Genomic DNA, 15,032 nt, shown 5'->3' on the forward strand with positions numbered 1-15,032 from the left:
ACTGGCATGCTGCCGAAGGAGATTTGTTAGGCGCATTATTGCACAACCTTGTAGTTGGATGAGTCATAAAGAGCTGCAAGTTATTACACATTGTGCTAAAATAGCTTCAAACTCAGTCTTCCTCTCTTCAAGTTTCTTGGCTAAATGTTTTCTGTGCCTGAGCTGGTAAGTTGGCGGCATATGGCCCTACTTTAAATAAAGTCCAAACAGCATCGAGGCAGCTTAAGTTTCCCCTTAAAATTCCCCTCTGCTGTTTCTCCAAATACATCTTTCTTACAGGTCAGTCATACTGTAGGATTTAGTGTTCTGTATTTCCAATCCTAAATGGTAATAAGTGTCAATTTTTCTGCCAGCAAAGGTTTTGTTCACGACATATTCGTCTAAAAAAGACTTTCTGACAAAGCTTCATGTCAAAAGCTGTATAATTTAAACAAAATAATTACATCAAACCCAATGACTCTCATCCCAACTCTCCCAATCCACAACATGCAAAAATGACAGAATTCTCCTTGGTGTTTAATTTTTTCAAAGACAGAACTCAATAGGGGAATGGCAGGGGAATGGAGGGAAAGAAAAACGGAGGGAGGTGAGGAGGAGGGTTGTGAAAATTGCCGTTGGCTGCCACCCAGGGCCCGGGCTTTGTGGTAATGAAGGGTTAGAAGCAGCGTTATTGCTCCCAGATGCCGTGCGGCTTCTCCGCATCGCTTTGATGCATGGCCCAAGTCACCAGGACTTTTCTATCAGGCTCCCATCAACATAACACAGTACAGCAAACCCACGCCCACACACACCAACTCACACACACACGCAGACTTTTAAAACAACATGGATGCTGTAAACGAGCGTCTTCTTTGTTTTGCCAAGCAGCCTGCTGTGATTTGTTAATTGGCTACAGTTTATTTAAGGTCCTCGCGTATGTATGCTTTGGTGTATAGGATTTCTGAGAGGGTGTCTGTGTGCCTGTGGGTGCATGTGTGTGCCTCAGTGGCCATATTTCATGAGCATTCTGAAATTGTGTTTGAGTATTTGAGATGTTTTTTGGATGGTGTGCAGAGAAGTGAAGGGAATTTATGAATCCAGAGGTGAACTTTCTTTGGCTTTTTCAAATGAGCCTTCTATTAGTCACTAGAAAAACAAAACATGGAAAGTACTTCACACACCAGCTACCAAGTGCACTGCCTGCTCTATATGGAAGTTCAGACAAAAAGGAGGTTCATGTGCAATAAAAAAAATACAAAAAACACGTACATACACATTTTCAAAGTTTCAGAATATTGATCTCAAGGTTGGTACTGATGCATGAAACCTTTAATAAGAACAGCTTCTACACTATCATGGAAGATAACTCTGTGCATGCCCATTTTAAGCATTAAGCATACAAGGCAGCAGCTCCAATGGTCAGAGTTTAGTACAGTCAGAACAAACTGACTTACGGAACGTCTTGTGATGTATGGGTCATCATGGAAGATGAGGCCCCATGTGCTCATCACAAGGAGGACGCGTACACAGTAGCTGACCTGAGGGCTCGTTGAAGAGCCTGAGTTGTAGATTAATCCTCATCTCATCCTCATGTCAGTGGTTTCATATTGAAACACGGACATCTACTTTGAGAGCATTGAGAGCAGAGAATTTAAGGCTCTCCAAAGACTGAAAGCAAGAGGCACAGTGGCCGTCTTCCAAAAGCAGTGCAAATGACTAACTTTAGACTGGCTTGAGGAACTCCAAGAAGTGCAGCAGAATGTATTAATTTATTCTTAATACAAATCAATATGCTCCGCTCAAACTAAACTTCAGTTTCCGCCTTCAGGTTTTAGTTTTTTTTTTAATCTCATTTTAATGTCTTTTCCAGTTTTTGGATTTCTCTATTAGCCTCAATTACATTCACGTTCACAAAGATTTTAGTAATGTTGAAAGCAAGCTGATGTGTTCCACTCATATAGATAAAGACAAAAAAAACAGTAGGGAGGAAAGTAATGGAGTTAGAAATGTCCTGTGAATGTAGACAGTTGATTTTGATATATTTTGACAAGTTCTGTTGTATTAACACCTTTCTTGCACATTAATAACACACAAGGGGTCTATTTACAGATGACCACCACCGTTTTACGCTATTTCCAAAGTTCGAAAAGAAGCAACGCCTCCTGACAGGCAAGAAGCTGTTTAGTCCTTGCATTTTCATACCCCACAGCTCACGTTTGCATCTTTCAGTTTCTCTGTTTTTGAAGCCGACACACAGAGTTTGGTCCCTTGCAAGCGAGACTCTGCAGACAAAGGTCTAATACAGTTTGCACATACAGTATCTCATATTCCTCATGGGTGCATCTGTACGCATTTTAGGTTTGTTTTCTCGTGTGCTCCAGTGAGTGTGCTTAATGTCTGAAATCTGTACCGTTGCCCACTCATGCTGACTGGATTTTATAGGAGCATATGGAAAAGCACTCACCTCTCAACATCTCCAAACACAAGCACACACACTTGTGAAAACACACATGAAAAATGAGCTGACTAAAAGGCAGAAAATCATTTGATTTTCAATAATGTACAGACACTTGGTATCTATTCAGTTGTTGTTTTGACTCTTGTTGCGTGCCGATGCAACATTCCTCAAACTTGATTTTTCACTAACACACATCTTTGCACCCCCCCCCCCCCCAAAAGTATATCCAACAAATAGTTGGTCTTTGTGTCTCTGCTTTAGTTCATTTTCTCTTTATTTTCCCCAGATCATGTACACGCTCTGTAGCCCCCCCCCCCACCTCCTCCTTCTTCCTCCCTTTCCAGCTCTCCTGACTGGATTTACTGGCCAGAGGAGAGGAAAATGTATGAATCAGTCCAAGGCTGCTCACTCCCAGGGAGAGGGAAAGCCAGAGAGTGAGAGGAACAAGGAAGCAGGGGGGGGAAAAAAGTTGAAGAGAAAGAAAATTAGGAAGGCAAAGGTGGTGAAATACTGCACCAAAAGAAAGTAAGAAAGAGAGGTGAAGAATGGGGACTCACTAGCGCTGTAAATGATGATGTCAGCATTCAGCAGTCTGGGGCGACTGCTTGTTTAATTTTCTTGTGTCACAGACGCCCGGGAGTGCTGGTGCTGCCAAATGTGTCTGTGTTTATGTGTGTCCATGTGTGTGTGACTGTGGAGATTTTACATGCATTTAGGGGATATGACCATTTGGCTGCACAAGTCATAAATCCTTTGATGAAGGAGTTTTGTCTCACATGAAATCCCCTGCGTCTCTCCCTCTCTGACACACGCACACACACACAAAAACACACATACGGGGTTGGGCAGGGCAGGCCTGTGGTTAGCCATCCAGATGGTTTTAAGGTTAGTTACAGACTACACTTAAAAGGTGCTGTTTTCAACTATAGCTGTGTGTTTGTGAGTGTGTGTGTTTAGAGTATGCTTTTAGAAACCCACTCACCCTAAGCTATTTTTGGAAAGTTATTTTGTCAACTTTTGATTTCCTTTGCATTGTAAAACATTCACACATGCAGTTTCACACCTGGTAGAGAGGTTTAAATGTCGAACAACAGATTTTGAGGAGTATAACCACAACGTGTGTGTGTGTGTATGAGTTTGTGTCAATTAGAGAGTGTCAGCATGTGTCAGATTTAGGTGACTAACTTTGAGGTCCCTTGATTCATAAATAGCTTGACGTCTGTATTTCACATGTTGTGTGCAGATTTACAAGTACAAGAGGTTTCTAAAGTGGAGCGCGGTCTCTCAGTATGTGTGTTTCTCATTTGTTGCCTTTCCCCTTTTTTGACTCCGCACAACTGTAATCAAAACCACAGACTGTGTTCGACTTTCCCATTCTTCTTTTTTTCCCTGCTTTGAGTTCTTCCATCTCCTTTTTTTATTTTTGCCTTTGCTTTGCTTTTTCTATATGCTTCTTAACCTAATGACACAATGTCATTCAACTTCTCACTGAAGCACTCAGTATGCATCTTTTGTTCTAATTTACTTGCCCAGAATTATGCTAATGCAACAGTCTGCTGTGTCTACAGCATCAGTGCAGCTGTAAATCTCAGGAAACATTTTAAATCTTTAAACCAAACTCTTTCCTCAACGAGCAGCTCTTTGTCACACTCTCTGCTCACCAGTGTGTCACTCTCTCGCCCCCTGTAGGAGAAGGAGAAGAAGTACATGCTGCAGGTGGACAATCTGAAGCTGCGGGATGTGGAGAAGGGCTTCATGTCCAGCAAGCATATTTTTGCCCTCTTCAACACGGAACAGAGGTGTTTATACACAAGTACACATCGACAAACAGCAAAAACACACCACATACACATTGCTGATCACATAACAATGGCAAGGTCAAACTCTGATGGTCATTTAAATGGTAACACATATGCATTGCTGGAAGGTTATGGTTGTCTGAGCTTAATGGGTTGTTTTTAAACAGCCTCATGTAATTTTAGTTGATTCTATAATAAAATTAGACATATATATTTTTTTTTACATGAAATCGCAAGCTTAAAAGTAACTTTAACTGTGAAATTAAGGTAGTGAAGGAGTATAATGAAATAGATTATAACAGCAAAGGAAAATATTCAAATTTCCTGTAAATTCCACATCAGGGACTTAAGAAAAATGACTTTCCCCTGATTGAAGGATTTGTAGTTGCTCAGATGGCACCCTTTCATCTTGTTGTGTGTCCACAGAAATGTGTATAAGGACTACCGTCAGCTGGAGCTGGCCTGTGAGAGCCAGGAAGATGTGGATGCGTGGAAGGCCTCCTTCCTCAGAGCTGGAGTTTATCCTGAACGTGTTACGGTAAGATTGACTCTGAGATGCTATTTATTCTTTCACCTGAAATGACTGGATTGAAATGCAGCGTGAATATAAATGTAAAACCACTTGAACTGTTTTGAATATTTTTCTCCAAATATACATGCACAATATGCAACAGTTCTGCAAACTCTTACCCCATTCATCTCTTTCCAGATCATATTAACAGAGCATGAATTTATTTGAACGACAGTTTTTGTCCATTAGTTGTTGAAGTTGTTGTTTTGATGTTTATATGTAGTCCATTTTAATGTTGTTATGTCTGTCATGTTGTTTCTGTCCTTTTCAATGTCTTTTATTCTCTCATTGCTAAATTCACCTCATAGGAGAAGGAAGGAAAGGTATGATTTTCTTCTCTACCTCTACCTCCTGCTATTTTATTCATCTCTTATATTTCTTATATGATATTTGACCTTAAAGCTATTACTTGAGTGCTTTGTGCTTATTTACATTTGATTTGAAAGGCTGGTAGTAATCATTAAAAAAGTTATTCGTCATTATCAACTGAGGCTACATTGTTTCAAATCATTAATATGGGGCAATTTAGTATGAATTAATTGTCATAATAATGTTATTATGCTAATACTAATAATCTTAATTATATTTGCACGGCACTGTGCAAGCATAACTACAAGCATACATGGATGGATTCTTCTTCTACTGTTTTCTTACATGTTCTGCAGATGCAACGGAGTGCAAAAGAGTTGACATACTCCACTTGTCCCAGCATTGGTTTTTGAAACAGCTCTGCCTTCTCACTTAGAGACATATTATTGTCTGGTGATACAGGGCAGCAGTAAATTAATCTAAAATCCACTCTGTCAGTTTTAATTTATATGTGTACCACACTAATAAATTTGATCACTTAAGCTGTTTTTAGCGTTTCTATTATCGACACACACGTGCTCCTAGTGGCCATGTTTAAGACTCTTTTCCACTGACTCTTGTCTGAGGCAACACATTTCCTGCCGCAGCTACTGACTCTCATCTTCTCTGCACTTGGCACCAGGACAACGCAGGCAGCCAAAAACAATTTTTAAGTTCAAGAAGATGGGCTCTGCTGCCACATAAGTAGTTTATTTTGAATTTACAAATAGCTGTAATAGTTCAATAATAATGCTTATATAATACAAAAAAACAAACAAAAAAACTTTAGTGTCACTTAAGACCAGGGCAATGAGTTCTGTGATTATAATGAAATGAAATATTTTTCATTTAGATACCTCATTTTACATAACTGACCCTATTTTCATGTGGCATTTTCCTGAAATTTGCTTTGTGCGCGAGTGAAGTTTCTTTGCATAAAAAACATTTTCTATTATTCATTTCTGTCACCAGTACACAGGTTGAGTAAAACTGGCACCTGGCTCACTACTGGGTACAGATTCCCCTTTTGTATGCACTGCATTATTTTAGTATAATTTACCAAAGAAACCTACCTCCATTTGTTGGCCTATTGCAAATATATGATCAGACCTACAATGCACTTGCATGGTTGAAATAAGACCTTGATGGCTTTCTAATCAATATGCTGACAGAACATTCAGACAAAAGACTATTCTGCAACATTTCCTGCTTTGTAGTTTCTGTAACTCTTGTAAATTTGTCTCCACAGAGTGATGGTGGTGATGAAAATGGCTCTGACAACTTCATGCACAGCATGGATCCTCAGCTGGAGCGGCAGGTGGAGACCATTCGCAACCTGGTCGACTCCTACATGGCCATCGTTAACAAGACTGTGCGCGACTTGATGCCGAAGACCATCATGCATCTCATGATAAACAATGTGAGTCACCGGCGTGGGATTCAGCAATGTTGCTACTAAACGTGACAACCGTAGACAAAAAGAGTAGAAAATCATCTGTCAAATTTAATTCCTACAGAAAATTATGACTTGTAATTTCCATTGTTCCAAACACTTTTCCTCTCCCCGTGTCCAGACAAAGGAGTTTATTAATGCTGAGCTGCTGGCCCAGCTGTACTCGTGTGGTGACCAGAACACTCTAATGGAGGAGTCTCAGGAGCAGGCACAGCACCGAGACGAGATGCTGCGAATGTACCACGCCCTGCGGGAGGCCCTCAGCATCATTGGCGACATCAGCACTACCACTGTGACCACTGCTATGCCGCCACCTGTGGATGACTCCTGGCTGCAGGTGCAACGGGGCGGCTCTGGAGGAAGGTAAGCCACAACGAGGATGGATTCTACACCCTTCAACACACTGTCTTCAGAAAATGGAAGGAAGTGTGGGCAGCGAACAGATGACATGTTGACGGCAAGCCAGCCTAAATGTTTCTCATCTGATCTACATTTTTCTCCTACAGCACACAAGAATACATCTGTCTGGCCAGAAAAAGTTTCTTTCTCTGTCCTAATTAGCGGTTGCCAATAGTTGCCTGTGGTCAGTTCCGATCATTATTTGACATAGCTGGGAGATTGTTACTTTATCTTAATTGGACAGATATTTTCTAAGCTGTTGAAGTACCTGGTCAATTTTGACCCTAAGAAAAGTATTAAAGTATATACGAGCAGATGAAGAACAAATCTCTTGTCTTCCCTTCTGCTTTTGTCTCCAGGTCTCCAGCCACCAGTCCAACTCCAAACCGCCGGGCTCCACCTGGACCCCCAACCCGCCCTGGCTCTCGTGGACCTCCACCTGGGCCTCCTCCTGCAGGGGGACCCCCTGTCCCATCTCGCCCTGGAGCTTCTCCTGACCCTCATGGTGGGCCACCACCCACTGTGCCCTCCCGGCCAAACCGTGCACCCCCAAGTGTGCCCAGGTGAGTAAAGAGATGACAAGCCTCTCATTTTGTCTTCACGCGACAAAAGGGAGTATGTTCTCCTACAAGAACACTGACTATGAAAACCATATGTTTTGATATTTTGATGTTAGGGGGATGTAAAGACACCTGGATGAAGGGATAAAGGAGGTAAATGGAACCAGAGTGCACTGGTTGTGATAGAAAATAGATGAATAGACAACCAGATTTGTAGTGATTTCTAAATAGATTTATACATAGTGATGAAACTAATCGTAATTACTTGATTTTGCTCCTAATTTTCTTTTGGTTTGAGTAAACATCAGTCTACTTTTTTCACTTTGACTTGTTGGTATCTTTCTACCACAAATGAACACACTCTCGAGCATCATCAGCTTGCACGCAGCTCATCCTTTGCACCCACCATCACTGCTGCACATGAAAAAATGTGTATCCTCTCTGGTCTCTCTTTTAACTGCACGTGCCTCTGCTCCTGCAAGGTTAGTCTTGTGCTTCCATGTGTTTGTCAACTTCTTTTAACCCATTATCAGAGTAGCAGCTTATCTCTTGTACTGTAGGGGATACTGACGTCGCTGAGCAAAGCTCTCACTAGAAAGAACATTTGAAATGAGAGCATTTCAATATATAGTAGCTCATAAGCACCGATTTGATTTTTTATGTCTAAATTGTTTCCACATAATTGAGGACTGTTCTTAAAGAGCCGAGCACATGCAACGTTGGTCAGTCCTGGCACTGTAACTGCTTGCACTTCTTTTCTCTTCTTCTGCTCCCCTTCTTCACCTTTCTCTCCTTCACTACACTTCTGTCACACATGACTATGGCTCCCTCTGCAGAATCACTGTCACTGACCAATGAGGACTAACGTTTCTGGTATGTTGGGTACTGTCTGCCTTCCTCATCATCATGATCATCGTCAGCCTCTCAGAGTTCTCAGAGGTCATCTTTTTGCTGCATGATATTTCCCTTTTTTTCTGTTATCTCCTCAGAGTGCAGCATGAGCTGAGTTCAGACTAATTTGTGCATGAACTTAGCAGCAGAGCAGGAGAGGGGATTTTTCTCAGTGAACAGGTCCAGTCAGTTAAACAGGATTTAACTGAATCAACCAAAGGTTTTTTTTTTCTGGTGTCTTAAGTATGTACACCAGGACATCTCACCTGTCCTCAATGCAAAAGTTTGACCTAGGGTTAGGGTTAACCTAGGTCAAACTTTCTGTTAATATGAACAGTTTAGCAAGTGGAAGATGAAATTATCTCCAAAAAGCATAAAGTTAAACTTGAAACTCAGAAATATCAGTATTTTTTTTTTCTACAGTTTTAGAATGAAAACGGGAAAGTAGCACACTGCAAAAGAATGGGAACCCCAGGAGACTTGAGCTCTCAGATAACTTTCATCAAGGTATCGGGTCTTAATTAGCCTGTCAGGGTCATGGCTTTTTCACAGCAATTTTTAGGAAAAGCACAGTGCTGCAAATTTCAAAGTTTTTTTAAATACCCAGACCTAAACAGTTGCCTGACACTATAAATGAAAATGATTGACACCCACAAAGCAGGAGAATGCTATAAGAAGATACAAATCATTTTCAGGTACCGATTTCCTCAGTTCGAAATGTAATTAAGAAATGGCAGTTAACAGGAATAGTGGAGGTCAAGGTAAGGTCTAGAAGACCATGAAAAATATCAGGGAGAACTGCTCGTGGGATCGCTAGAAAAGCAAGTCAGAGCCCCCCCGTTGCAAAAGACTGCAAAAGACCTCCAGGAAGATTTGGTAGACTCTGGAGATGTGTAACACTGTTCAACTGTTCAGCGATACCTGCACAAATATGGCCTTCATGGAAGAGTTTCAGAAGAAAACCTCTCCTGCATCCTCACCACATAATTCAGCTTCTGAATTTTGCAAAGGAACCTTTAGACAAGCCAGATGCATTTTGGAAACAAGTCCTGTGGACCGATAAGGTTAAAATAAAACTCTTTGGCCGTAATTAGCAAAGCAATGTTTGGAGAACAAAGGGCACATGAAAAGGACAACTCTATCATGCTTTGGAGAGACAGCCAATACTGCAGGGAACATTTCATGGGTAGAGGGAAGATTCATTTAAATTACAACAAAATCTGGAAGCAAACATAACACCATCTGTAAAAAAAAAAGCTGAAGTTGGAAAGAGAAGACGGCTTCTACAAATGGATAATGATCCTAAACACACCTCGGAATCCACGACGGACCACCTCAAGAGGCGCAGGCTGAAGATTTTGCCATGGCCCTCGCAGTATCCTGACCTGAACATCACTGAAAATCTGTGGATAGACCTCAAAAGAGGCGTGCGTGCAAGACAGCCCAGGAATCTCACAGGACTGGAAGACTTTTGTAAGGAAGAATGGGAGCAAATCCCTCAAACAAGAATTGAAAGTGTTTACAAGGTGTGATAGTTGCCAAAGGGTTGCCAGTAGGTACTGACTACGCAGGGTGTCCAAACCTTTGCTGCGGGCCCTTTTCCTTTTCTATCATTTTGAAAATGCAAAAGATGACAATAAAAAAAAAAAAAACATATTTTGTTTAAAGTGTAACTGCTGCTTTATGCCTTTTGGAGGTCATTTCATCTTCCACTTGCTTAACTGTTCACATTAGCAGAAAGTTTGCCCTGGGGTGCCCAGACTTTTGCACGCCACTGTAAATTTCTGTTTCGAAGAAAATACACATAAGAACTTTTAGTTTTTCTACGTTTTCTGTATCTGTAAAAATGTTAATGTGTGCAAACAAGTCAGATATGCAGTTACACTGTCCTCATTTGCAATATATATTGCAGAGCTATATTACATGCTTCGCAGCCACATTAACTGAACCTGATATCTTTGGGATGCCGGAAGTGCGTTTGGGTTTGGTCCATGTAGTTTCTCAAAATATACAGCGATGGTGAAAATATTCTTAATACTAAATACTCTTTTTCTATATCAGGACACAATCGGTCTTTTCAGGTTATGATATTAGGCAACTACAACCTCAGTTCAAATTATACTTTGTTAACCAATAATCAGCAAGTGTGCTATCCAGGAGCATTCAGGAGAAAATATGTTGGCAATTATTTTAGAGGAGCAATTGTTGCAGCCCATTAATCTAGAAACGGTTATAAGGCCATTTCCAAACAACTTGGAGTTCGTTATGCTGTAGCGAGGAAATTTATTCACAAGTGGAAAACATTCAAGACAGTTGATACTCTTCCAGGTGTGGATGTCCCCCCTTCCAGGTGTGTAAGTTCTCCCCAAAGTCAGACTGTGCATTCCTCTGGAAAACTGCAAAATAAACAGAGAGCTACAACTCAGATACTACCGGTCTCAGTTAGCATGTAACATGTTAAAGTTCATGACAGCACAGAAAGCCTGAACAACTATGGCTTGCTTGGAAGGGTTGCTGGAGAAAGCCTCTTTTCTCTCAAAAGAAGCCTGGCAACAAAGCTTAGGTTTGCAAGTTGCATCTCAACAAACCCCTGCTGGAACAATGTCCTTAGGATACACGAGACCAAATTGGAGGTGTTTGATCATAATGCTCGGCACCATATTTGGTGAAAAGCCCTGCATTTTGGCTCAGTGTTTTCTAAAAATAAATAATGACAGTGTGTAATATATCATATTTTGATATTCATCTAAGGTTGTATTTGCCTAATAAAAAGACTTTGTAGGAACCAGATTATTATTTTTTGTTATTATGTTCTGATATGTAACATTTCAAAGATGAAAGAGGGCACATTCGCTTTCTATTATGACTGTAAATGATAGTGTCAGTGAAAATAAAGTATTTCTGTCTGTCAACGGACTCATGGAGGCCCTAAAACATTTACATAAAGTGTCAGTGAAGACGTTCAACCAGAAATCAAAACCTTGAGACTATTAATCTAACCGCTCCTCTCATTTTTCTATGTGTCCGTGTGTTTGTGTATCCACCCCAGTCGGAGGCCCCCACCTTCTCCAACCCATTAGACCTCTGAGCTCCTTCCTCCCCCATCCAACCATCTGTTCCTCCTCTGGATGACAGGCCCACAGACAACAGCGCCACCCTCCTGTCGTCTTCTGCCTCATCCGACCTGCGCCGGCTCCCTTCTCCTGCCTTCTTACAACAAGCCATGTCTCTCTTCTTCCCAACCCCCCCCCCCCCCCGTCACTCTTCCCTTCTCTGTTGCACACAGAAGTGCAGAATACTTGAAACACATTTGCATGACTTACATTAAAAAAACATGTTGCATCCTTTCAATTTAACTGTAGACACTATGAAATGAATCAGACGGGTTACACACATATAAAGTATACCCAGGCAAATATGTGCAGAATGTCTCTCCTCCTTTCAAACTAAGAGAGGTAGATATTTGCAAGTTTAGCATGATGCCATGCCTGTGCATTTCTCATTTATATTCTCACTTAGTTTACTCTTATTAGCTTCTTTAACACAAGTTCTAATTCATTTGCTCTGTTTTTAAAGAAATACCGTAACTCAAAATGTTAGTTTGACATTATAGTCTTTTTGCCTGTCATGCTGAGAGAGAGAAAAGCAAAATGCAACAACACTTATCAGCAAAATAATACCAGAATATCCAAAGCAAGCACTCGGCTCATTTAAAACATGTTGAACAAATGGAATGGAGAAAATGAGTCACTGCATACGGACAAAATACTAGTCGTTTGATGCACGTTTTGAAATAGTTAAAACTTCAGTGAATCTTTGTTCTTTGTGAAGAAATTAGATGTAAATGTTTTTCTTCCGTTGCAGCATCTCAGGCTCTAAGTTAAAAGTAACAGACACAAGCCATGTGTGAAGTATTTCTTTAAAGCTGAACCAGAAAGTGCATCGTTGAAACTGCGTATATTTTTATGTCTCACTGTTGTATTCAGGCTTTAATCTGAAATCTTGTGATCCCCTAAAATCACAGGCATAGACACTTAGATCCCATTTGATTAATTCCAGCTGGACTTCAGAACTGAGCATTTGAAATGAAGAGCTCCACTGTTGATATAAATTCAACATTTAGGTTTATTTTTAAAATTACGCAATGTTTTTTTTTTTTTTTTTTTTTTAAATCAAAACCAGCAGTTTTTAGTTAAAGATAGATATTCTGATTTCTTCAGTGTCCCTCGCTTTCATGATTTCAGGGTTCCTCTTTTTTACCTTCCATTCTCTCAAATAAGGTCTTGCTTTATATTCTGTCTATTTTACCAAAACAGTCGGCCAAACAAGGGCGGGCCCTCTCGCCCTGAGAGCCCCCTGCCTTCATTCGATTCTTAGAAGAAACCCCTCCGGTCTCCGTTTTTTCCCCTAATTTCTTTTACAACTACTAACTCAACTATAAAACAGACTGCACCATCCATCTGTCACTTGCTCTCTCACACACATGAGGGAGGAGGACTGGAAATGAAATAAGGAAGGAATAGATCATCACCTCCGGACTCCTCACTCTCAGGCTCATAGACACACTGAGGCTGCTGCTTCCCTTCATCATTCCTTTCCCTCCTTCCCCGCTTTCTCTCTTGCAGTAGAACAGGAGGTGGAATCATTTGAGGGACCCTCTGGGTAGCTTTGCTGCAGCTTCCAGAGAGTCACAGTGTGACTATTAAATATCGACCCGTTCTCATTCTTACTCAACTTCGCCACATCATCCCTTTGTGCTTTCACAAAACCTATGCAACGAAAGGAATGGTTTTAGTCTTTTCTGATATGAATAGATGCCTTCAATCGCATTTTTACCTCCTCTCTTCCTGTCCTCTTCAAGGAAATATTTCTGCTTCATCTTGTGGAGACAGGATTTCAATACAGTAGAACACATAACACAGTATAAGGTACCCTGTTGGTGACAGCAAGGTATAACACAAGAATTAGAACCTATTGAACCCAAAGGGAAAGGAATTTATGTCCTGCCACTGTTAAGAGTTTCGGTTACCCTTTTTGTTCAGAGAGACTGAGGTGCCTAATGGGGAAAGGTCAGCCTTGTGATGCCAAGTCAGGTTATGCATAACATTATGCATGAAGTTTTTATACAGACAGAAAGACATTTAGCATTTCACCCCAGTTGATGATCTGATATTTCTTTTCTTTTCTTTTGTCCCTTTCTTCCTTCTCAGTGGTCACGGGGGTGAGTGAGACCATAAAGACAACCCCAGTCTATGCATTAAGCTAGCACACACTCCTTGTGTTTCACCCTCTTATTGCCGAGTTGAGCCCATCTCTTCGACGTCTTTTCTTCAGCTGAGCTCTACTATCAGTGTGATGTGTTGTATTTCCACCCCACTCAAACCCCACCCACCTCTCACTCACAAAAAGAAGTCAGCGTCCGTCATTCATGAGGTCATTCTAGCCATTTAAGAATACGCTCCACCAACCCCATCTTTGTGCATCTTTGTACTCCACATCTACAAGCAAACACAGCAAAACACATTCTACTTATTATTTAACAGTAAATAGTTTATAATGGACATATCTTACTGTGTTATTATGTATATGTGTGGTGCATCCTATCGAACTTGTACTCCCACTGTTTAGAGAATTTAGTCTGCAATGTATGAAACAGCTGAATATTTAAATTATTATGAATACATTGAGTGTGTGTATGATTTGAAAATCTTACAAAAAAAAAAAAAAAAAAAGTGACGTATGTGGACGTTGGCAGGTCGTTTGATACCTCTGCTTTTAGCAGAGGGAGTGTTTTTGTTTCTCTTGTCCCTCTGTGTTTATAGACTAGCAGGGAGGGACAGTGCGTGAGTGTGTGAAGTCGTGCGGCAGCCAGGTCCTGCATCTCGTTCAAACTGATGCGGAGGAAACTGTAACATGTACCTGCAGGACTGCTGTGCTCTTTCACCACATTAAAAACTACAGTGTACTGTAATGAGTGAGGTGTCTCTGGTCCTTTTTTACAACAGATGGAACCCAAGTATAATATAACAGATAGAAGCCCTCACTGGTTGGTCCTCGAGATCTTTCCAACTGCCGTTTCCAAACCCAACACTGACCTGAAACTAATGGACCCCTGGGACAGCATAATTAACTCTCAGTTACTGTCAATAATGCATCCCCTCAGAGTAAATTTCCTCTGCACTGGATTCAGAAAACAAAAGCCAATCAACACTGTTAAAGAATAGTTGGGTTAAATGTTCATTAAAAAAATAAAAAAAAACCCTGATCAATTTGGTCTGTCCGATATGTCGTTACACACGACATCATAAGATTATTAACACTAAATTAGCTTGTAAACGATAGTTACTTTCCTGTGAATAACTGTGACAGTTTTACATAAAAGGACACCAGATAAACCAGAATGGTGACGTGAGAAAACCTGTTCTGACACAGTTCTTTGTTCAGGTTTTAGACTTTCTTTAAGGTTTACTTTTTGGTCTGATATTGGATCAATTTACTATTCATTGAGCTGGAACCATGTGAGAAGTTCAGGGGGAAAAAAACAACAAAACCCTCCCCACAGATTTCTAAAATG

At 40.7% G+C, this 15,032-nt stretch overlaps 2 protein-coding genes across 15 annotated transcripts in view; both read left to right on the forward strand.

Moving 5' to 3' along the window:
* Positions 1 to 14,423, forward strand: part of dnm1a (dynamin 1a) — a 52,722-nt gene extending 38,299 nt beyond the window's left edge. For 6 of the 14 annotated variants that reach the window (XM_072372527.1, XM_072372532.1, XM_072372536.1 and 3 more), the window contains 7 exons: positions 4,127 to 4,236; positions 4,663 to 4,774; positions 5,116 to 5,130; positions 6,405 to 6,575; positions 6,730 to 6,971; positions 7,367 to 7,570; positions 11,508 to 12,656. In XM_072372527.1, the coding sequence (XP_072228628.1) occupies positions 4,127 to 4,236; positions 4,663 to 4,774; positions 5,116 to 5,130; positions 6,405 to 6,575; positions 6,730 to 6,971; positions 7,367 to 7,570; positions 11,508 to 11,538 (885 nt within the window). In that variant the 3' untranslated portion in view covers positions 11,539 to 12,656. Of the gene's footprint in view, positions 1 to 4,126; positions 4,237 to 4,662; positions 4,775 to 5,115; positions 5,131 to 6,404; positions 6,576 to 6,729; positions 6,972 to 7,366; positions 7,571 to 8,403; positions 8,441 to 11,507; positions 12,657 to 12,774 lie in introns of those variants that run through there. The other 8 variants (XM_072372531.1, XM_072372538.1, XM_072372539.1 and 5 more) reach the window with 3 other exon arrangements.
* bbln (bublin coiled coil protein) overlaps positions 1 to 15,032 on the forward strand; it is a 142,965-nt gene that overhangs the window by 51,303 nt on the left and 76,630 nt on the right. The gene's annotated exons all lie outside the window — the stretch shown is intronic.

The sequence above is a fragment of the Leuresthes tenuis genome, unplaced genomic scaffold, assembly GCF_036924035.1.
Source record: "Leuresthes tenuis unplaced genomic scaffold, fLeuTen1.0.hap1 SCAF_19, whole genome shotgun sequence".
Lineage (NCBI taxonomy): Eukaryota > Metazoa > Chordata > Actinopteri > Atheriniformes > Atherinopsidae > Leuresthes > Leuresthes tenuis.